The sequence below is a fragment of the Dermacentor andersoni genome, chromosome 4, assembly GCF_023375885.2.
Source record: "Dermacentor andersoni chromosome 4, qqDerAnde1_hic_scaffold, whole genome shotgun sequence".
NCBI lineage: Eukaryota > Metazoa > Arthropoda > Arachnida > Ixodida > Ixodidae > Dermacentor > Dermacentor andersoni.
Window position 1 is genome coordinate 115,435,180 of NC_092817.1, and position 22,693 is coordinate 115,457,872.

General features: G+C 44.8%; 1 protein-coding gene across 3 annotated transcripts in view; it reads left to right on the forward strand.

Annotated features, from left to right (window-relative positions):
• Nucleotides 1-365: 365 nt before the first annotated feature.
• Nucleotides 366-22,693, forward strand: part of LOC126537499 (splicing factor 3B subunit 2-like) — a 54,701-nt gene continuing 32,373 nt past the window's right edge. Inside the window, exons 1-10 of one of the 3 annotated variants that reach the window (XM_050184525.3) lie at nt 366-534; nt 2,379-2,431; nt 2,599-2,649; nt 2,789-2,851; nt 5,670-5,795; nt 8,336-8,392; nt 11,419-11,628; nt 13,678-14,178; nt 18,674-18,851; nt 20,208-20,311. In XM_050184525.3, the coding sequence (XP_050040482.1) occupies nt 399-534; nt 2,379-2,431; nt 2,599-2,649; nt 2,789-2,851; nt 5,670-5,795; nt 8,336-8,392; nt 11,419-11,628; nt 13,678-14,178; nt 18,674-18,851; nt 20,208-20,311 (1,479 nt within the window). In that variant the 5' untranslated portion in view covers nt 366-398. Of the gene's footprint in view, nt 535-1,952; nt 2,054-2,378; nt 2,432-2,598; nt 2,650-2,788; nt 2,852-5,669; nt 5,796-8,335; nt 8,393-11,418; nt 11,629-13,677; nt 14,179-18,673; nt 18,852-20,207; nt 20,312-22,693 lie in introns of those variants that run through there. The other 2 variants (XM_050184526.2, XM_050184527.3) reach the window with 2 other exon arrangements.

Below are 22,693 nucleotides of genomic sequence, written 5' to 3' on the forward strand. Positions count from 1 at the left end.
AACGCTTGCCCAAAAATTGTACGTAATTCGGGTCCTCCACACGAAAAAGGGTCATACGACGCTCGACTGTGCTAAAATACGGAAAGGAAGAAAAGAAAAAAAACCTGCTTTCCTGCTGAGGAAAGCAGGCGATCTAGGCCATCTCCGACGAAATGCTATAGAGCGCGCGCTGGCGTGCCTTTTATTCAATCAAAATGATATGCGACGTCTAGGTCGTCTAAATGTGTTTGCAACGCATCCTAAAACATTCGAGCGCCCGAGCTGCTGCAGCTGCTGTTACCGCGAGCTTAGTTTTTGTTTTGTTTTTTTCACGGCTCGGTTCCGCGTGCGCACGTGACACGTGGATCATGCAGCTGCGCAAAGCTGACCGTCCACCGACGAAACGCGGGTAAACGCACATGAAAGATCACGCAAGTGCTCCCAACGCCTGCGCAGCTTCGAGGAGCGTAAGTGAAACGGTTCCCAGCAGTTCGAAGTTTCTTGACGGTCGTCGACCGTTGGTTCTACGTCGCGGACCTATAACCCCTGTGACGCGTAAGTACTATTACTTCTCTCCGTTGATCTGTGCCAAGGTAAAGAGCACTCCGAGTCTCGGCAGTAGCGGCCCTTCGGATGTGGTGTCTGCCTACTCCATGGTAGTTAAAGAACGCGTGGCTTATATGTGCGCCCATTCTCAAACTTAATTTTGCTCAGGTTGTCAGCGTCTGCACATTTGCCTTTCAACGCGCAAAATTTGCTTATGCATGGGCGTCTTACTTGTTATACCTTTAATTGGCCTTTAGCTTGATGTTCCACTAAGTGAGTACGTCGGTATGTGAATTTTGCGTGTATGTGGCTGTCTTCCTCGCGATGTACATAGCACCGATGAGTGCCTAGCTCCTATCCTAGCACCAGGAATTGATGGAGGTGAAATCCAAAATATGCTCGTATACTTATATAGGTGCAGGTTAAAGAATTCCAGGTGGTCAAAATGAAGTTCATGACAGTGGCTTGTTGGGCTAGTTGGTACAGTCGCGGTCAAAAATACGCGGCCCACGGCTCCAGTCGGCGGAGCGGCCGCGAGCCGCACCGCGGCGCTCGCGTCGGCGCTGCGAGAGTTTGCGCTCTGACGACAGGTATCTCCCTCGCTCTCGGGCGGATACGTAACGGACGATACGTAACGGGCGGATACGTAACGGTTACGGACGATACGTAGGGAGATACCTGTCGTCAGAGCGCAAACTCTCGCAGCGCCGACGCGAGCGCCGCGGTGCGGCTCGCGGCCGCTCCGCCGACTGGAGCCGTGGGCCGCGTATTTTTGACCGCGACTGTACATGGTTATACTAGGAATGTGCCAGCAAACTTGAAAGTAGAAAAAACATTGAGAAGCTGACAGACAAGGCTCTCCACAACGGCATCCCTCGCTAGTCATAAGCAACTGTTCTCTGTCGCGACAGTAAACCCCACAAAAAGGGTGCAATTTTCTTTACTGCGTTCATCGCCTTTAATTACAACGCAAGCACCTGCAAATGTGACAGTGAATACCCGCCTTGGTTGCTTAGTGGCTATGGTGTTGGGCTGCTAAGCACGAGGTCGCGGGATCGAATCCTGGCCACGGCGGCGCATTTCGGTGGGGGCGAAATGCGACAACACCCGCGTATTTAGGTGCACGTTAAAAGAACCCCAGGTGGTCTAAATTTCCAGAGTACCCCACTACAGCGTTGCCTCATAATCAGATAGTGGTTTTGGCACGTAAAACCCTATAATTTAATTTTAATGTATACCCGTGTAACTTTCAGTGAAGCAAGCGATTATAACGTTGCTTGTTTCAATGAAATCTCCTTGCGTGTATTTGTGTGCAATGCTCCCGCAACTTTACCAACCTTAGCACCTTTGGCAGCATCATAATTTTAGACAACTTACAGCGCCACCAACTTTATATATTTCTTTGTTTGCGAAGTTGAGTCGAATCAGTTGTTTGCCAAAATGGCGTCCCGCAGTGGTGGCGATCTCTCGAAGTTGCGCGTTGTTGATTTAAAGGAGAAACTATCAGAGCGCGGATTATCAACATCAGGTAACATTACAGATAACACAATACAGCTATCTTCGATTTGGGATCCAGATATGTTAAATTGCGCGCGTTCAGAGACCGCGTTACAAGAGCCGTGTTGTGACGCACACGCCGGCCGGTAGTAATGTTTGGAGTCCGTAGCATTTGTGATCAACAATTTTAGCCTCCGTGACTTCACAAATTTTCGAAAAGACATAGTCCTTAGAGTAATTAAGAATTTATGCATTTCCTGATTATTTATCCGTTCGCGGGTAATGTGTCAGTGTGTGCACCTCCGCTTTCAAGGTTCGTTTCGGTGCTGACTCGCCGTCTTTCGCTTTGATCGCAGGACTGAAGGCCGACCTTGTGAAAAGGCTCCAGGCCGCGATAGACGAAGAAAATGTAAGTACGAGCCATTGGTGATGTGCAAGTGCAATTGGAGTGTTTGCGTGTTTTGATGATCGACAGCAGGTTTAACGAAACCACGATCGGCAGCTTTTTCGTTCTACCATTTGCGATTAGCCGGGCGCTTGTCAGTTTTATGATCACGTTGGTATTTTTGCTGCTAGGAGGTGACTCCAGCGCAGGAAGAAAGCATGGACACTGAAGAAGACTCGCAGGTGGGTGTCGATTCTGCAGACACTCTGTTGTCGCTCTCGATTTTCTTTTGGTCTGCATCTACTCGGACCCAAAATAGTGCCGTCACAGAAACGCTCTCTCGTTTGAGACATTACTTGACACCGTACTTCTTCTTGTCAGGGTGCCCAGGAAGCCCCTGCTCTTGAGCAAGAAGATGCGTCGATTGAAAAGCCCGAAGACAAGGTATGTTTTGACCTTTGCCATCCTTTTGAACATATTAGCAGGTACCCCACTTTGATGGGCCTTGATTTTCGTGCCTACTCCTTCGTCAGGGCCAGTATTGGCACACACCAAAAATGTTGCTGCGCTAGAACTCCTCTTAAGAACAGCTGTCTGCCAGTCGTCATGTTGGACACATTAGCGAAAGCGGTCGGCCAATGGCAAAGAGTTTTGTGAATTCGGCCCCAGTTCCCTAGCCTAAAGCTTTTACCATGTAGAATACATTATAACCTGTGCAATCATTTAAAGAGAAGACGTACACGGCAATACAGGCTTGTATTCTTTTTTCCAGCAATTACGTTTCCTCATCCATACAGCTATGTCATTAAGAGTTTGGTGCTTCAAGACGTAAGTAGGTGGTTTTAATGTAGAGTTACTCGCTTACTTCTTTATAACTTCTGTACTGGTTTGTAAACCTGGGCTATTCGATACTGAATTATGGCTCGGAAATGCGAAATGACAAAGTAATGTGTATAAAAGTCTTTCACAGCTAGACAGCACTTGTCCCGTGTTGTAGCTATTATTCTGCTGCATTACAGGGCACAAAATCTATGAAGCAAACAAGCACACAGACAGACCAAATAGCTTTGTAATGTAACCTGGAGGGCCAGCACTCACCTATCAAGACTGCCCTTGTCACGTTTTGTAGACTGTCACAACCCTATAATCAATAATCATCTGTGCCATTAATCGAATAAGGCTTCCTGCCTGCCTGAGCATTGACCTAAACAAAGTGCTTTCTTTTTTTTTGAGGTGTCATGAATTTTTGAAAAGTAATGACATAGACAGTATCAGATTACTCCTGCTAGCACGAAATGAAGGCACCCAGTGTGGTTGGGATGGCGAAATCACACCATGCTGCCAGGTTATGTGGTGCTGCTATATGGTCTGCACTAGCATGGTTCAGTTCAGTTTATTATTCTTTAAATGCAATGAATTGGTAAGACAATATACAGACGAGGGTCCCAAAGCCAAAGACTGCAACGGGACCCTCGGTTCACTAGCATTTGTCTCTAACAATACTTGTTGCATGTTCATGGGATGCAGCTGAAACGTCTTGGCTTTTGGAACTAAAAGCACCTCATCTTTGCAGCTACATGTAAATTTTCTACCAACTTCATTTTGGCATCGTGAAGTTGTACAACAGTTTTATTTTGTGAGAGCACTTGTGCTAACTTTTGGAAGCTGTGTTTGGTGAGCTTAATAAAAAAAAGTCCGCCTCCATTCTACCATGTGAAAGTAAATGTACAGCGAAGCTGTTGCTGACGTTAGTTAAGCAACACCAACATTAAACGACGTGACACAAGCACCACCACCACGATCAACATGCATCACGCGTGCATGCATGTTTGCAGGAGTGCTGCATACATCCTCATTTTTCTGGGCTCTTCGTCAAGCGTAAGTGCCTTGTTGAACTAAATGAATGTTTAAAAGTAAATTGTGTCAGAAAATGCATAAAGTACAACTTTCACACAAGCCACAGGCACGACAACTTCGGATTGTAATCTGAATACACAAGAAGACATCATTTCTGTTATGCGGAAAGTGAAAGACAAAGCCCTTTTCCAGCTGCCATTTGAGGTCTGTTTGAGTGGCTGCGGCTGCCTTTTGGTGGTACTGTTTTTCGACAGTGTTTGCCACAATGCCGATTACAACCGCAGCACACGCTGTGCGATGCTTGCAATGGGCAGAGCGCCCACGCCTCAAGGACAGATACATTGTGTGCACACGTTCGTCGCACGCATGTGTGCGAAAGTGCAGCATTCATCCTCATTCTCCACCTAGCACAACTGCGATATTGAACTAATTGAATCTCTCAAAGTAAAATGTGCGATAAAACTTGTAAAGTGCGACTTACACACGACCTGCAGACATGACAGCGTAGGATTATAATTTGAATATACGAGAAATCTTGTGGGATAATGTAGGAGAGGTGCTGTCTTTGGGTCGCAGACCAAAATATCCTGTCCAACTAAAGGCTTACAGCTTCGCTGAAAAAAAAAAAAAAGTGGCACTTTTGTTGAAAGTGTGATGCACTGGCATTGATAGCTAGTGCAATATATTACGTACATGAAAACTTTCTGTGTTTCGTTTTGTGCCAGTTGCAGAAAACATTTGTTCGAAGTCAGACACTGCACATGCCTCTGGAGAAATGGTTGCATGTAGACTAGTTGGTTTTCGGTTCATGGATGCAAAGTTGCGCTGCATAGTTCTAACATTACACATGAGAAGAAAACACAATCACACAAACAAGATGACATGATGTGCAACGTCGTGTGTGTGTGTGATGCAGTTTTCTTCTTGTGTGTCCTGTTAGAACTATGCAGTGCACCTTTGAATCCACGAACTTTTTAAACACTAGCTTTTACCTCCTAATGTTATTTACTCTGATTCTTTAGTTTATTTGGCACCTGCGCTGTGCCGTCATTGCTTAACTTGTTTTACCTTGGTGCGGGTTTATGACTGCTTCATGAGCCTTGGTGCACACCAGAATTGGTACCTCACGAGCTACTAGTTCTCTTAGCTCTTGCATGCCATTGATGTCATGGTAGTGGGATTGGCTAGAGCGTAAACTCCCAGACAGAAAGTCCCAAGTTTGGCACTGGTTGAGATATTCTCTTCCTGGAACGTAGCCGATTTATTTCATTTTATCATCATCATTACAACATTATGACAGTGATTAGAATTGCATTGTCAGGAGCGTACTACTCTTGCTTCATTTTGCGTATTTGTTGTCCCTTCTGCACTGATGGGCTTTCTCCTGTTGTGTGACCATCCTCAGGAGCTCTTGGAGCACCAGAAGGAGGTATTGGGCAAGGAGCAGGTGCGACTGCTCGAGGAAGAGAAGGAGCTCCTCGGAAAAGCACAACAGCAGCAGATCATGCTCGAAGCTGAGAAGCAGCAAAAGGTGAGCAGGTAGTTCGCCATTCCTTGCCAACAACCTGGTGCGCACATAGCCTATTTATCTATTGCATCTCACAGGCATTATGCAATGGTGTTACATCACTAGGGTTACAGAGGACGTACTATCGCTGACAATTAAAACACAGGCAAGCTAGGGTTAACTGGGAGGCATTCCTTCATTTTCCACTTTTGCTAATTCGTGTGTGGTCGGTGCAATTTTGGCTTGCACGGTTATTGCGAAACCTACACCAGTCAAGGCCTTATATACTAGCCATGCAACAAGACACTGTTCAGAATTTGTGCTTGCAACGCATGCTAAAACATTAGAGTAGATCAAGATCGTACCTTTGAGTAGTTACTTGCAGAAGTGTTGTACTATGTAATCTCTTGTTTGTGTCATTTGTCTGTGATTGTACGGTACCAATCTGACGTGAGTGCAGTTTCAATATCCTGTACAGTGGAAGGCTACATTTCAATGAAAGTAAAATCCCAGCCTGATCATGTACTGAGATTTCGGTGCTCTTTCAACCTGTAGCCATTCACTACTGTGCTTCTCATAGTACCTGCTGTAGCTCTGGGACCTGGAGAAGTCGTATAAATGAAACCACAACAAATTAGGATGAAAGTGCCTGCGATGGCTCTCTCTGTGTCTTTCATTGTGGTCGTCTCATTGGTCTGCATTATGTCTTTAGGCCACAGATGTGTGTTTACTTCTTTTGTGCCAATCAGGTTGCTTGTAAAAGCAGCAGCAGATTAGTTCCCTCCATTCTTTTGTGGCAGTTAGCGCTTTCAGATGCTATGTGACACTTTGATTTGCCCACTCTTTTCAGTCTTTTTCTTGTGGTAGGTAGTGCTTTGAGACCTTTGGCAACTTTGTACTGCCTTTGGGATCTGCTCATGCCATAATGGGCCAGATTGTAACATTTTCTCGCTGGAGTACAATACGAAATGTGTTGTCATGCTGTCGCCATCATACTACCGTCGTCCCCTTTCTACTGCCGTCACAGGCATTCTCGCATTGCACACTCTCACTTTGCACTAACGTGCCCATCCGTCTAGCAACACTGCGTAGGAACCTAAACAGTGGATAGCCAACTACCTGCAGAATACTTCGTATAACACTGTTCGCACAATATGTGGCATCAGGATAGTTTTTTGTATTTTACTTGCACTGTGTAGTCACAAAAAGCTTCAAACAAGCACACACGGGAGACCAAGGTGAGCTCGGGCTCCCCGTGGTAAGGCAAAGCAGTGAAGACGAGCCCGTTGGTTATATTTTAGCAGTGCTCAAGAAAAGGATGACAATCACTTTTTCATGTCTTCAGAAGAAACTGTACCATATGAACCCTTGCCACATGCGTGGAAGGAAACAATAGAGAGCGCAGAAGGGAGCAAACTTGGTTATTCCATGCACCGGGATGTAGAGGCACTATGCATAAAAATTCAGGAATGTTTGTACAACTTTCAGCGGCCACTTATCACAGACAAATAACAGCATTCAGTATTGTTTTACTAATCAAATTAGGCTAAATGTGGCACTGCACGACAAGGAGTGAAGGTGTCTAATACATCTTTAGCAAGGAAGACAACTATTGGCGTGGTAATAACTTTTGTGAGCAGATTGAATTCAAATTAAATAGTGACAGAATCGAATTGAATACTTTATAAAATGTATTTGAATAAGAAAAAGCCGTTTTCACTTATTAATATAAAATTATATTCATATCGTTCAATGTTAGCAAGTTTCTGTCATGACATTGCACGTTATGAAGAAGCATTGTTTAATAAATGTCCAAATGGAGTGTTCTGAACAAATAAGCAATCTTATTTTAACAAGTAATGCTTATCTAGCGTTCTTTGGAAAGAGGGGATGTTTGTGGTTTAGAAGGGAATGTCTTAACTTTCTGAGCAATGCATAGTGCACTCTACCACATAACTCCTTGTCCACTACAGTTGTCAGGATTAAATTTATTGCTCTTTTGCTCCAATTTATGTTTTCCGCAACTTGATGATTTACGCTCTTCGAAAGCTGTTAGAAACGTATTCGTTTTAAAATACTGATTTTTTTATACTAACAGTTGATTCAAAGACGGAATAAAATAGTCTATTATTCGAATTGTTATTTGCAGTTTGTTAACATTCGCCCCCTTAAAGGCAAATGATAGGGCTGTTACTGGTCATGAGGCACAGAATGCCTACAGGATTGGTGCCGAGTGCCGGAAAGGCAACTACTGCACTGTGCAGAAGTCTATGCAGCTCGACAGAGATCGCAGCAACCTCTCGAACATCAGTTTTTATCATTGCAGCGTGACATCACAAAATGCATTGCTGGTGCTATAATTGTGTGCAGCGATTGACCAATTCAGATGAATTTACTCCTGGATGATTTAGGTACAGCAGCAAAAGGCAATTAGGCTGACCCTACACTTTTTGTAGCACCGCACTTTGTTCGTCTCACTCAACTTCTGCAATGTGAATCGCTATGCTTCGCGACGGTTTTCATCTGGAGCAAAATGTGGTACAAGTGTGTCCTTCTTTTTGCAGATCCTGGAGCAGACTCGCATACTTGAGGAGGAGAGGCAGCACAGGCTTCAGCAGCAGGTGAGGCAGCGGCTCTCCACTAAAATTCACAAGTGAAGAAGTGTTAGGGACTTGGCTGTAAACAAACATACTGTTCTTTCCAGTTGTTGCTCCGAGCAAAGGTTAAACTTCACTTGCATTTACTAGAATGTTCTTAGAAAGCCTCATTGCTAAAGAGGACACCTCAGTTTTTCATCACTGCTGCTTGGGGTTCCGATTTATCTACTATATACTTTGCATCACTAATTTTAAGCAGTGCAGTGGAAGCTGCGGGTCGCATCAGCAGACCAGAATAGAGAAACCGAAGGACTCCTCCATCGTCCACCTCTGGTCGACCTCTGCGTTACACCAACTTAATGGAAGCTTCTTAGTAGGAATAGCAGCACACGATGGCTGTGCCCTTCTCAGAAAGCGCTACTGGCTCTGGTTGACACATGTCCCAGCCTTAACTGCGCTGCACAGAGACGTTGAGCCGAAGTATAGCTTGCATAGTACCCTGACTTATACTTTGTAATTGTCTTGAGCTATAGCATTACTGATGTTATAATTCAAACTCCTAGGGATGACAGATATTTTTCAGTTTTCTGAAGTCGATTAAAATGGATTGAAGACGAAACTTACGATTTGTGTGGAAGCAGATTCATACACAGATTAATTTTATGTCATAAAAGCACTGTACAACTGACCACTGTAAGTTCTACGTTAAAGCTGTCCCATGAATGCACATTCTGAATAGTGGAGCCACAAATGTGCAGCGTAGTCATTGTAATCTTCTTACAAGGCATTCATATTCACTGCTACCTTGCTTCATTGGATTTTTCCAGAAAGCGTTCATTCCGTATTTCTGTACATGGTTGCTTCACGAAACGCTGAAATAAGTTGCAGCAGCACTTCTTATAAAAATTGGCATGCAGATGAAGAGCTTTATGCAGACCTTGGCCAGGGCTTGTGTACTATACTACTGTCTTCCTTGTGGGGCACAATCTACACCCTAGATGGCACCGCAAACCGGCCATCTGGGAGGCAAATTCAAAACCACGTAACGAGCGGGAGTGTGCCTGCATTCATGTGCATTCATAGCAGCCTTCATTCATCTACATCATGGAGGAATAGTTGTTTGTCAGCTGGCATTTTACTTAACAACAAGAAATGACCCTGCTTCTTCAACGTCAGCCTGTTAAATACACTGAGGAGAGACATCGTAAAAAAAAAAAAAAAAACAGCCATGTGCTGTTTCTTGAAGCATTGCAAGCTTGGCTGAGTTATTTCTCCAGCCAGCTGTAAAGTGTAACGCACTGGATGAGTGGCATGTATACCAGGTGAAATAGTTGCAGCTGATTGGCACAGGACATCTGAAGAAGCTGTGTGCTGTGGCTTGCAGCAGGAAACGTAGTTCCAGCAGACCAGCACACATTCAAAAAGGACAAAGATGGGAGAACAGATTGGCGTGAAGCATCGGCCTCCAAGGAAGATTTTGATCCAATGCAACACACAAATCGGAACACCTTCCGCACACCAAATTGGATGCCTACATTTAGTAAACCATCAGTAAATGTAAAATGAAACTGGTTTTTCACCAGGCTGGCCAGTAGCCAATGTAGGCTAGTGAAGTAACTGAGCTTCTCCTGTGACAGTGGGGATGGCAAACTAGGTTCGTTCATTCTGGTCAGTATGCATTATTCTGTCAAAATGAGAACGAACTGACAGAGAAAGCACGCAAACACAAGTGGTAGCTCTGTTGATGGTGCGTCAACAAATGTGCAAAGTGTGCCAGGTTGCATGTACTTGTGTTGCATTGAAAAATAAAACCTTTGTTAGGAGTCAATTCACCTCACTCTGTCCGGTGCTGTCCATTCTGCCTTTGTCCTAAGGCTGAAATGGGTTTGGACTGAGGCTGAACTGACTACATGGGACAATAGGGAAATGAGGTAAGGACGTCACTGAACTATCAACCAAGGGGAGGGGTGTGCATGTGTCAGCACTGTCTCTGCACCTCTGACCACCAAAGGAAAAGCATGTCTTCCTGGCAGGTGACTTTCGATGGTGTATCGGCCTCCCTACGGGGTCAATATTGTTACGTGTGGAAAGACACAAATGCAGATGCTGTGTATTTGCATTGTATTTGTATTGCGGTGGCAATCATATGGACATTCCACATGCATTTCCACCATCACCATGATGTTCCGGATAAAGTCCAAGTGCAACAACATTGTGGCAGTGCGTTCTATGCTGTGTGTAAGAGTGAGCCGAGGATGGTGGCTCCATCTTGGAACGCCCAAGTGACGAAGAGGGGGGAGGAAGCGCGTTGTCTTCAATAGCGTGTAAGGCACTGGGGGAGGGGTTCTACTCCGCGTGCCCTATCTTGAAAGCGATCTGCGTTAGGGACAGAGTTTAGGTGCACCGATGGCTGATAGCTTCATGTGCACTGTGTTCTTGCCGCTTAGTTTACGTTTAAGCGAGAGGCAGCGTGAAGGTCAATTCGCTTGCTGCTGCTGCTGCCGCGCTTCCTCACGCCGGAATTCTGACAGCGAGTGTCCGCGGTCATCAAGTGAGACGTGTTCATGTTTGCCTGTTGCGAGACACCATGCTTGTTAATTTAGTTAGTAAGGGTATGTTCTGAAGTTCATACGGCCGATAAAACTACTATCCTTACTTCATATAGCTGTCTAATAATTTGCTGTTGCGATCGATGCTTCGCCTTTCGGGCGAAACTGCAACATTATTTGCATATGCACAGCTTTATGTGATACAGCATGCGAAAAAATAAAACCAGGTTGATAATTCAACTACGTCCCCGTCTTGTTTTCCTCATGTCCCATGTCTTCAGTTCAACTATTAGTTCAGCTGCCTTAGCGATGAACCAACTAGCTCAGTTAAATACCATCCTGACATGCCTTTGTTCATTTTGAATTGTGTACGTGTCTGCTGAAAGTAACAGATTATATGATGCCGTCCAGTCCTGGTATCTGTGTCCAGTCCTGCACGCGTACGTTTCTGAAAGAGTGTAGCTTTCATTGTTGAGGGCGCCGCACTTACGCTTCGTGCAGCTGTTCCCCGTGACCGAGCAGGTTGTGGCCCACCAAGTGGTGACCACACCAGCAGTGCTGGTGACTCCCGCTGGTAGCCCGCTTGCTGTGGCCACAGCCAAGGCTGCGGCAGCCGCTGCCCCCGCTGCTCCCATGGTGCTGGCGACAGCCGCCACGGCCATGTCCCCCATGTCAGCAGCCATTCCCCAGCAGGCCACGGTGCTGGCACCGGTCAGTCCCCCCCCTCCCCCTCCACTTGATATCTGCTCACATTGGAGGGACACTAAAAAGAAAAAAAAAATAGGTGGATTCATGAAACAATGCTAAGGGAACAACACTCTTACAATAAGAGGAGGCCTGATGAACCAGAAAACAAAATACTGGTGGCAGCAGCAACGTCCCTCAAGTTCCTGCACAAATTTGCCAAGATGTTACGGATGCTGATGCTGTCTACTCAGTGCAGTTAATTTTTTATCGGTACAGACGGACTATATTGTGTATTTGGATAGCCAGAAATGCAACTTGGGAAGTTTAGAGAATGTTTACTGCACCGTAATGACCTTAAAAAGAAGGAACGAAAAGAAAAGTAAGCTTTAATAACCGTGATCTCGCACTGAATAATGGCAATGGGTTTTCAGCACCAAATTTATAAAGGGGTAGTTTAGCCTTCAGTTTCCTTTCTGGTAATTTCCCTCTTACTTATTAATTAACGAAAATCCAGTTTTTAAAGAATACCTGTTTAGTTTGAACTCACTGACCGTTTCTCGTTAGTATTCCTTTAACCAGTAGCAAGGTACTGTCAGAAAGTGGTGAGCAAACCGTGCTTGTACCAAGTCAGCAGAAGAGTCTGCTGATGAGAAAAAAAATACATTTTAGTCTAGGAGCAAGTTATATTTCGTTTCTTTTTCCTTGCACCTTATCACTTGAGCAGGAATTCTTGTTCATGTAAAGTAGGACCTTGTGAATGCATACCTGTAGGAAGTGTCGGCAAGATTCACAAGTGGTAGCATGAATTAATCAAGCTTTATGCCTCCCTGTTATTTCCGGCAGCAGCAAGAATTTGATGTGACTGCCGTCAATTTCAGAGCAGGCCCTTTCTTTCCCTCTGGCTTCTTCTTACAATTATTTTCTGTCTACTTATGTTGCAAGAGCTTGGCAATGGCTCCTTGAGACTTCCGTGTAAAGCAGAGGTCTCAGACTTGCTACAAGTTTCAGGCCACACAAGAGTATGTGCGCCATTGTTTGCTGCACAGTTGCGTGTTCAGATTACGAAGCTGCCTGTGGTTTTTTAATTGGAGGTGGGGGACACTGACTACTCGAGAAGGCTGGCCAAGTGGCATAGCCTCGAAGGCTGCATTTAATACCCATTATCTAGAGGTTGTTAGGGTGGCTGCTGCTAGTGGAGGGACAATGATGCTTGCTTGCAATTTCGCTGTTGAAGTTATGTAGAACTGCACTTGAAGCTCTGTATATTAACAAGGTTTTACTGTAGCCCGCATGCTGCACCTGTGTTCAACACATGCTAAGTCATTCAGTGTGATTTTGAAGCAACTGGTTTGAAATGGCAAATGTTACATGTGTGGTTGATCACTCCGGTTTCACATATGCAAGCAGTTTTCATGGCTAATTAGGGCTTTGTTAGTACATATGATTGGCAGCTTCAGGTATATAAGTTCAACCTGTTGCTAAGGTCAGCAAAAGTTTTGTGCCACTAGCAGAATTCTGGAAAAAGTGTGTGAGGCAAAGTACGACTTATGCGACTGTGGCATTGTTTGTACTGGCTGGTAGAGAGAAGCTGGTTTTGATTGCCAAGCTGGTTTTAATTGCCAAGCTGGTGTTTCTATAGCTTTTCACATTGTGCAAGACTGGTGTGATGAGTCGCCTGTACACTTGACACTCAGGCATCCTGTATGCTGCTCAGTTTAACGATAACAAATGCCCGTGCGCTGGCGCTTATGCTGACATTGCTACCATAGCGTTACTCATTGCTGCCATTTCACACCGATAATCTTTTTTTTTGAGCACGTGCTTGGACGTTTGTTTGGAAATACTATTACTTGGTCAGGATGGTAGCTGCTGGTGTCATGTAGTACAGAAAATTTCTAGAGCAAATGTTGCTCCCATCATTGACATCAGTTTTCTTGATTTCAAGTCAAGTGCATTGCAGTGACGGCTTTCTAGGAATTGCCTGCGTGCATGTCTCGTATGCTGTACCACTTTTTTTACTGAAAAGTTGCGACGCATTGTCATTCCCCGTGTCGTGCCCCTTTTTTGGCACAGGTGAGTCTGGTGGGAGCAGCACCTGTTGCAGCAGGTCAGGGCACTACCATCCTGACACCTGTTATGGTGACCCCCGTTTCCACCGTGGTGCCTCCGCCACCACCGCCACCACCGCCGCCGCCACCGCCACCACTTCCCCCGCCCCCTGCCTCATCCCCAGCTGGTGTGACCCCCATGGGAGTCATGCCACAACCTCCACAAGCACCAGCTGGTCTGCAGGGTCCTGGTCCTGTTCCACCGCCACCACCACCACCACACCTCCCACCACAGGGAGTACCTCCTCCAGGGTTACCCCCACCCGGCATACCGCCTCCTCCAAGGGGTGCCCCTCCCAGGGGTCCACCACCAGGAGTACCTCCGCCGGGAGTACCTCCGCCAGGATTACCACCGCCAGGACTGCCCCCACCAGGAGTACCGCCACCGGGGGTACCGCCACCTGGAGTACTGCCACCAGCTCGTCCTCCAACTGGCACTGTAGGACAGAGAACTGGTCCTGCCCTGGTGAGTGTTTTGAAGTTGCCTCTGTGCCCAGTGGTGGGATTGGTATAAGACAGGCTCTGGAACTCTGGGAGGGGGAGCACAGCGAGTGCATACCTTTCCTGCACTTCAGGACCTCTTCTTTCATTTCTTTTAAGCCTCTGGTAAGGCTTAAAGGGGCCTTCGAACACTTTTCATTCCACCTTTATTCAGTCGCGGATTGCATAGATTGATTTGGAGAGATAAATGCAGCAAGAATGCAGCAATTGGGTACACAGTCCGAACTTATTCAGCTGAGAAATTTCAAAATGCAACAAGAGAAATGCGTGCCCTCAACTCAAATTTTGCGATGTCTTCTGTCCCCATTTCTCTCAGCCACTGATCTAACCCCTCGCAGCCAATGGTAAGAGCCCGAAGCGCCTATGTAGCGAAAGGTTGCACTTCATGTTTGCCTACGCATTCTGTGCTCACGGATACCGATTACTGCGGTGTACTGATGAGGCCGGTAGAGCAACCTGGGACTGCGCAACGTCTCTTTCCTTCAATTCAGCTATATTTCAGCGCAGCACCGCGAACTAGAAAGAGTGTGCAGCAACAACGATGCAACGAGGTGAGAAGGCTGCACCAAGAGAACAACGTGCAAAACGAGGCGGTGAGGCTTTCAAGGCTGCTCACTAGCGTACAAAAGCAAAAAGAGAAGCGTTTCTGCTCAGAGTCCAGAGTTATGTCACCATACCAGAGGTAAAATAACAGCCAGCACACCTACCTAGTTTTGTGGTTTTAGTGATTTTTTTGTACGGCCGTATCTGTTTGCACCAATATAAATATTACAGCAAACAATAATAAACTCAATTCCTAAATTATTACGTTCTTGCTTCAATGCATTGGTTATCTGCAACTCACTTTTTAACCAATCACAGAGCACTGGGTTGCGACATCGATGATGGTTCTGGCGAGCGCCACTGCGTGATGATGTGGTCGGCAGCGACGTAGTAATTTTCTTGCGTGATTAAAATATTAAATATTGCTATATAACTGCTTTGACCTATGCTTGAAGCATCTCCAACTGTTAGTCTGCGCAACATGCAACAGAAATATGGTGGCTTGAAAAGTGTTTGAGGGCACCTTTAATGTGAGGACAGGCTGCAACAGTGTTTTGTCTCTTGCTCCTTTTTTCACTTCAATCCTATATTATTTCTGATTATTTTCTGAGAGGGGGTTAAGGTAAAGCTCCTGCATTCTTCCCTCTTCCCTACGCACACTTAAAAAACTCCTGGAGCCATTGGAGAGACAAATGTGTGCAGATGGGGGTGGGGGTGCGATGTGGTGTCAACAATGTTGAAACAAAAGGCTCTTGAAGCACAACCTTGGTGACACGAGCAACAGTGATAGGCTTCCACGTGGATTACAAATGCTTTGTTGGCTGTGTTGGTAGTGCACAGGGACATATGAGAGTTAGGGTGGCGAGGATGAATAGCAGTAAGTGGTCTGCTATTCTGGCCGAGTCGACTGGCTGGCCAGGCCACATGGCAAAAGCATCAATTAGTAGTGCCACAGTCAAGTGACGTGAAGCACTTCGGCAACAGCAAAGCAAAGTGTAACTGACGGTGGTTGATAGCAGACTGAAGTGATGACGCTTCATCACCACCACCCTGTCCCTCTCTTGAGCACCCATAGAAGACTGTCCACGCTCTTTTAAGCTCTCCCATCCGCTCACCACTCATGTGACTGGCTTCACACGCCTCTTACCAGCTTCACACACTTCACACACACCTTTTTTCCACTTTGACACTCCAAATGCTAATGCACTAAAAGAAGCTGGTTGGCTAAAGGTTGAAGCTTGACACTGGGCCTTTCTAGTGTATGGCACTTTCTAGTTTACTTGAATATCTGCAGTGCTAATATCGTAATACGAGATCGGACGCATACTGTATGTTGTATATGTGAACATGGCATTCTGAAATATGATTTACCGATGCCACATTTAGACAGTACAAAGCCTCATACATACAGGACAAGCGCCAATGTTTAACTATACTCACTATGCAATTGCACAACTGTTTGACAAATCCTTACAATAGTCGTAACATCCATTATTGCTGCACGGTGAAGATGGTTCAAGTTCAGTGTTTTGCGCTGCATCTATGTTGTTCTGTCCGGACTCATAGCCGATAAATCGTATTTCACAATATGTACTCTTAGCCAATAGGGCTAGCTTTATTGTTTGATTGCCTTTGCCCAGAAAAGAGGTTACACTGAAAGAACAACGGTATCAGCAAGCACAGTTGGCGATGGTTGAAAATCAGATCTGTGAGTCAAGCGCGTCAGCTTTTATGCATGACTCATCGAAGGTTCCAGCATAATCGCTGATTCCCGCATTCCTCCCAGAAAGTACTACACAATTCGTGTTGCGCATACGATCTGATTGCACAAGGTTCGGCAAGAATATACACAACAGATAGAATCAACGATAACATTCGAGTAAGTTCCAATCATGAATGTGCATCTTGCGCTTGGGGATAACTTTAAGTTGTTAGCGGTTGAAATGCAGTCCTTGAGAAAAAGATAGTACATGTGTCAGTATGTATGACCGGATGTGACTTCTGTGCCTTTGTATCTCTGTTTTATTTCTTATTTGGAGCATGAATGATGATTCCCTGCGTGTCATTTTTGTTAGTCTACTGTTAGTGTAGTGTTAGTATAGATGCCCTTGCTATGCCATTTTCAGTTACCTATGAGTGGCAGCTTGAATAGCGCTGCCTGTAGCAAGAATCTGGCGTGCAGATAAAATAGTTTGCATCCAGCTGCTCATGCAACAAAGTGACTTTTTAGGGGCGTGAAGGAGTCTCTTATTTACGATCCCATTCTAACTTTGCTGAACCTCGTACGAAGGCCCAATTTATGAAGAAGTCTGAAGACTTGTGTTTAGAGCATACCGGAGAATGAAATGAACAGGGTGTGGTTAAGCGAAGTGTATCCAAGTTACTGAAAGGAGCACACAGACTTTTTTCTCTGTCTGGTATTATAAACTCGACATCAAAATGAATTTTTCTACTGTGTCACATATGTATAAAAAAGCAAAGGCTCTCTGGCGGCCCTCACTCAACATTCAGGTATGGAAGATATTTTTTTTACATTCTCAGCACTGTCATTTCAACTTTTCTTTTTCTTCTCCTTTGCATTTTAGCTGAATGTTTTATCCTGGGGAGCATTTAGTGCAGCCACTATAAATTCGCATCTACCACTTTCTTATACTGTTTTCTTTACTTTACTTTTTACTTGTTAAGACAAAGGTTTACTTGGGAGCTCCAATCTAAATACATACATTAAAATGGAGAGATCATTTTGTTTGTCAACCGCTCCACCTAATTTGATGAGGTTTGCTGCATTAAAAAATAATAAATAAAAAAGTAAAATAAAGTAAAATTGAACTATTGTAGAGAGCAGGCCTTCTTTTTAGGCTTTATTTTTGTATTTATTATTATTATTATTATTATTATTATTATTATTATTATTTCTATTTTCTTGTGCACTGCACATAACTCCGCCATGCTGCCTTTGGCATCCTCAGGGCATTGTTGAGAGTCCAGTCAGTCTTTCCATTGTGCGAGAGTGATAAACAGTGGCTAGTTAAATATCCTACCAAAACAATGCTATCCTCAACAATGGTATCTTCAACATTATCTTTCTTGTATTTCTTCTATGCTTTCTGCAATGACTAAACTTTGTTAGTTGGACCTTATGTCTGCATTTATGTCTGTCTTTATGTGCATTCTAAAGAGGCGAGGGGACAGTGATACCACTGTGCTAAGGTTTCGGCAGGCAATGATGGTAGTAGGCCAGAATGCATACCGCAAGTGGTCTCAGGTCGTGAATGGCAGCTTGTGAGTATCCTCCTTGAAAAGAAAAGTGTATTATTAAGCTATTTTTCAAAGTGCTAACATATGGGTCTGACACTCAGGATAACGACGACACATAGGTAACAAAAAATGTTAAAGAAAAGGTGATGATTATGCAGCAAGTGATGCAACAAAATATGATAGGTGTAACATTGAGGAATGGGAAGATGGTTGTATAGATTTGAGAGCATATACATGTAGATGGCATTCTAGTTGAGGTTAACAACAGGAAGTGGAGTGGAGTAGGTCACTCAATGCATAAAGCAGATAACCGGTGGTCTATTAGCGACAGAATGGGCACCAAGAGAATCGAGGGGAGTTATTATGTGGTGTGAGGTGATTAGAAAGTTTTCAGGCATAGGACAGTGTTAGATAATGAAGGACAGAGGTAACTGACAATCGCTGGGAGAGGCCTTCGTCCCTCGGTGGACGTAGATTAGGCCGATGAATGATGGTTGTAGAAAATTATTTAAAGTGCTCTGCTACACTGTGATTCACTGACGAAGTGTAGCCTTGAAATGTTAAAGTCATTCAGCTCTTTGCAATTCTGCCCACGACCTGGAAAAAGAAACCTACACAGACATTTTCATTTCTGACACGTCGGTACTTTCGTCGCACAGCCGCCACCACCACCACCACCTGGCATGCTGTCGGGGGAGAAGATGGACACAACAGCATCTGGCACAGACGTGACCAATGTGGAAATCCCTCAAGTCATCGAGGAGATCTTTGCCAACACATCTGAACGAGCTCAGGAGCTGGCCTTGGCACCGCCAGAGCCTCCTGCTGAGAAACCAGGTACCTGCTCTGGCTGATTGCCTCGTGAAAAGGCTTGTTGACCTAGTTGGTGAAGTACCATACACATTGAATTGAAATTGCCATAAAAAATGATTGTTTGCCATTGAGGGGTGAATATGTAACCATCTGTGGAATTGAAGTATGGTAGAACCTCGTTCATACGTTTTGGAAAGAAACATGAGACAGTTCGTACTGATCGAAAATACATATGACCCAAAGTGACTGAAAATTTTGAGAGACCCCACTGTAGCTGATATCTATGTAATGCGAAGTGTTGCATGAATCATTGTGCAAGAGATATGAGACGCCGATGCTTGTCGAGCTGGTGGGCGTTCAGCCAGACCGAGACACATTCTGTTGTTTTCCTATTGCATAGTGTTTAAGGACAGCCACAGAAAACCAAAACAAAATTGGAGCTGCTGGGTGACGCCGGATGCCGCCACCGAAGCGGAATGGACGCTCACATTGCACCGCCTGCAGCAAGGAACGGCAGCACATTTGGATTATCGCCTACTAAATGCGTGCACTAAGCTACCAAAGGCACTACGCCCCGCACACTGTAAAACAGATAGTTGAAGATGCTTATTACAACAGGGTTGGTGGCGATAACTGTGCATGCCGCATGCAACGACCCGGGAGTTGATTTGCTAGTACCGGAATAAGGAACTGAGTGTGCGGTGGCATTTTCACACGAGATGGGTACACAAGTATTACGGGGAAGCTGATGCAGTGGCTGCTCTTCGCACTTGCGTGCACCTTGAGTTTTTCTTGTTTATGTGATCTAGCAGCCGAAAAGCATATCTTACCATCGCAGTTTGGTGACGTACTGAGTGTTGAAGCCAAAAAATTCTGTTTTCCGGGAACGTATGAACCGGTTAAAGATAAGCATAACTTTATTGGATAATTTTTTGTTTTCAATCGCGAATGTTGGCGCTGGGAAATAGTATGTAACGCGATCATATCGACTGTACTAGCTAGATGAGTCTGTTTTGTGCCAACCATTAAAAAAAGAAAACTGAATTTCTATACTATGTAGGCTTGCTCATTTTGGTGCTGATCACTGGTACAGAACTTCTTAGGTGTCTCGTACAGTCTCCGTCATCATGAAACAGAACTGTGGATTTGTGTTTAAAGTCAATAATTTTCCTTGCATGTGCTTGTAATGAGGAAAAGTTCCATGAGCAAGATTCTTAAACAGGAGAGCAACCTAACAAATAGCAGTGACAGGGGTTCTGACTTGCACATTTGCAGTAATTGCAATTTTAGCACAGATGAAGTGTCTCCTTTCATGTTGGCAGAGCATGTACTTGAGCATTTGCACATAGGTGGCTCAGAAAAAGTGACTGCTTCTTTCAGCACCCAAGAAACCACATCCACCCAGCAAGCCTAGACTTGTGGCCATGGACGAAGGGGATGATGAAGACGACGAAGAGCAAGAAGGAACCAAGGTGCCCTCGGAGGTTGGTTGCTTGTACACTCTTGCAGCCAGGCATTTCTCTCACTGTCTGGGTAAGGGTTGCAGACATAACGTTTCGAACAGCTTCAGATAGGTGTTACCAGGGTGCAGCATGATGCTGAAACTCTTGAATAACAATGTGCATGATGAAATTATGTGAATATTCAGTTCAACTCTGTTTGAGCATAACAATGCACAATACAGCTGTGTTGTGGGACAGGACCCATACAAGCTCTGTTGCTTGGCTACCTATTGGCTGGTTTTGAAATCTAGTATCGCAGTAATACAGTGTATTTCCATTCATTCGACCCTGATGGGCGTGATTAAATTGATCTAATAAGCCGGCAAGTTGAATTAAACGAGATGAAGAAAAAACATCAGAAACACAGCTGATTTGTTTGGCAGTATTTGACTGATTCTAACACACACCTGCTTTCTATGTGTCCACGAAAACTATCGTAGAGACAACATTAAAGCTCCTAAGCAAAGTAGACATCTTGTCTTTTAGCAAGAAAAATCAGCTAGGGTCTAGTATGTGTTGCGCAGTGGTGGTTTGTTTTCTAAAGTCAGCTTCGCTGCACGATTTTAAAGTTAGCTTCGCCGTAATACAGCCGGGTTATGCGGCAAAGCATACGAACGTTGCAAAGGTGTTTTTTTGTCCAATTTTATTGAGGGGGGGGGGGGGAAGGGGGAAGTGCGCATTAGAATCTGGTAAATACTGTGATCAGACATTGTGAGCTACTGTCGCTGCTTGAAAATCTGCCTCAGTCAGGCGAAAAATATGAGTTTTCGACGGTAGATGACGTATTTTCAATACATTCACTGTTTCCCAAAGCTGTGCCAAGACACACAGTGCCAGTCGGAGTCGCCATAGAGGTCACGTGCATGCATGCTGGCTCGTCAAGTCAAGTTCTAATTGTCTGGTGAAGCCCAATTTTAGGATCAACATAATGAAAGTTTGGACCCATAGAAATGCATGGGCGCTGGCCGGGACCTTCAGTTGGCGTCGAAGTAAAAGAAACAATCAAATTAATCATATTTGAATTAACCAGTGTCTACTCTACTGCCATAAAATTCTGATAGTAATTGTACTGTACATGAATTGGCGTGTTTTGCGATGTCACAGTAATGTGCACTCTGCTGGCTTCACTATTCTGTTTTCTACAAGGTGCAAAATATAATGCAGCTGCTATGGTGGCTTCGCAGAACACAAGGTTACGCATTTTATTCCTAGTTACGACAGGTTGGGTGTGAATTGCAAAAATGGTCGTGCAACGAGCTTTGAGTCTACTCCAAAGGAATCCAGGTGGTCAGAACTAACCTAGAACCTTCCATTACGGCATCTCGCATAGCGTTGTGTGCTGCTATGGAATGTTAAGCCCCACCAATAAATTAAAATGTAATACCAAGTCATCATTCGGACATGTCTTGCATATCTGCATTGAGTAGCACAGAGTGGGGCAAAGAAATTGAACATCAAATTCATGAATCAATGAGTCATATTCAAAGAAGCACTCTATTCGAAAATCAGGATATTTACAGACTCCTAGTTTGCTGCTCTGGAATATGGCACATTGTAGTACATTAGAATATACTGTTTATAGAGCTGGAGCAGAGGAATGTGTGTGGGCCTGTTTCGCTCACTCAAATTTGAAATTGTGGGACCAGTCATTCCACATGGAATGATGTGACATCCCTCCTCGAGTTCTTGTGGCTGCAACTGGGGCCTGTAGTAAAAATGAAAAGTTTCAAGTGCATCTCTGGAGGCATCGTGGCTGAAGAGATCATGTGGTGACATTCAAGCCACCGTCATGCATGCACAGGGGAGGTGGGAATATTGCCGAAAAATCTTGGCCGTACCTTGTTGCTGGGCTCCTAGTGTTTTGCTCATTTTGCTGACCTTTGCTGTTTCATGCTTAGCAGGTGACGCTTGGGGAGCTACACAGGTAGTGCTGTCGTAGAAGTGTCGCTCTGCACATTTCGCAGTGCGGTTTTTGATCTGCAACGTTTTCTAAGGAATACAGTGAAATCTTGATGTAACAAACTTCAGGGGACCGCGGTAAATTGTTTGTTATTCTGAAATCTTGTTATAGTGAAAGCCCGAAAATGAACTATTCCACCCATTAATCCATCAGTTGATAAGTTGTCACCGTATGGGCTATCCACGAAAATGTCGCTGCTGGTTCTTGGCATGCGCTGTTGCTATTTTCCATAGATTCTGCCCACCATAGATTGCACCACCGAAGCGCCGTATAATAAGAGTGACACGTGCAAAACAGACACCGACGCCGAGAAAACTACCGACAAAAAGGTAGCTTTATGTCGCCTCCAAAGCACAATGTTTCTTGCTTTTTTGTTTTTCACATTTGTTGCCGTGGGCGACGCA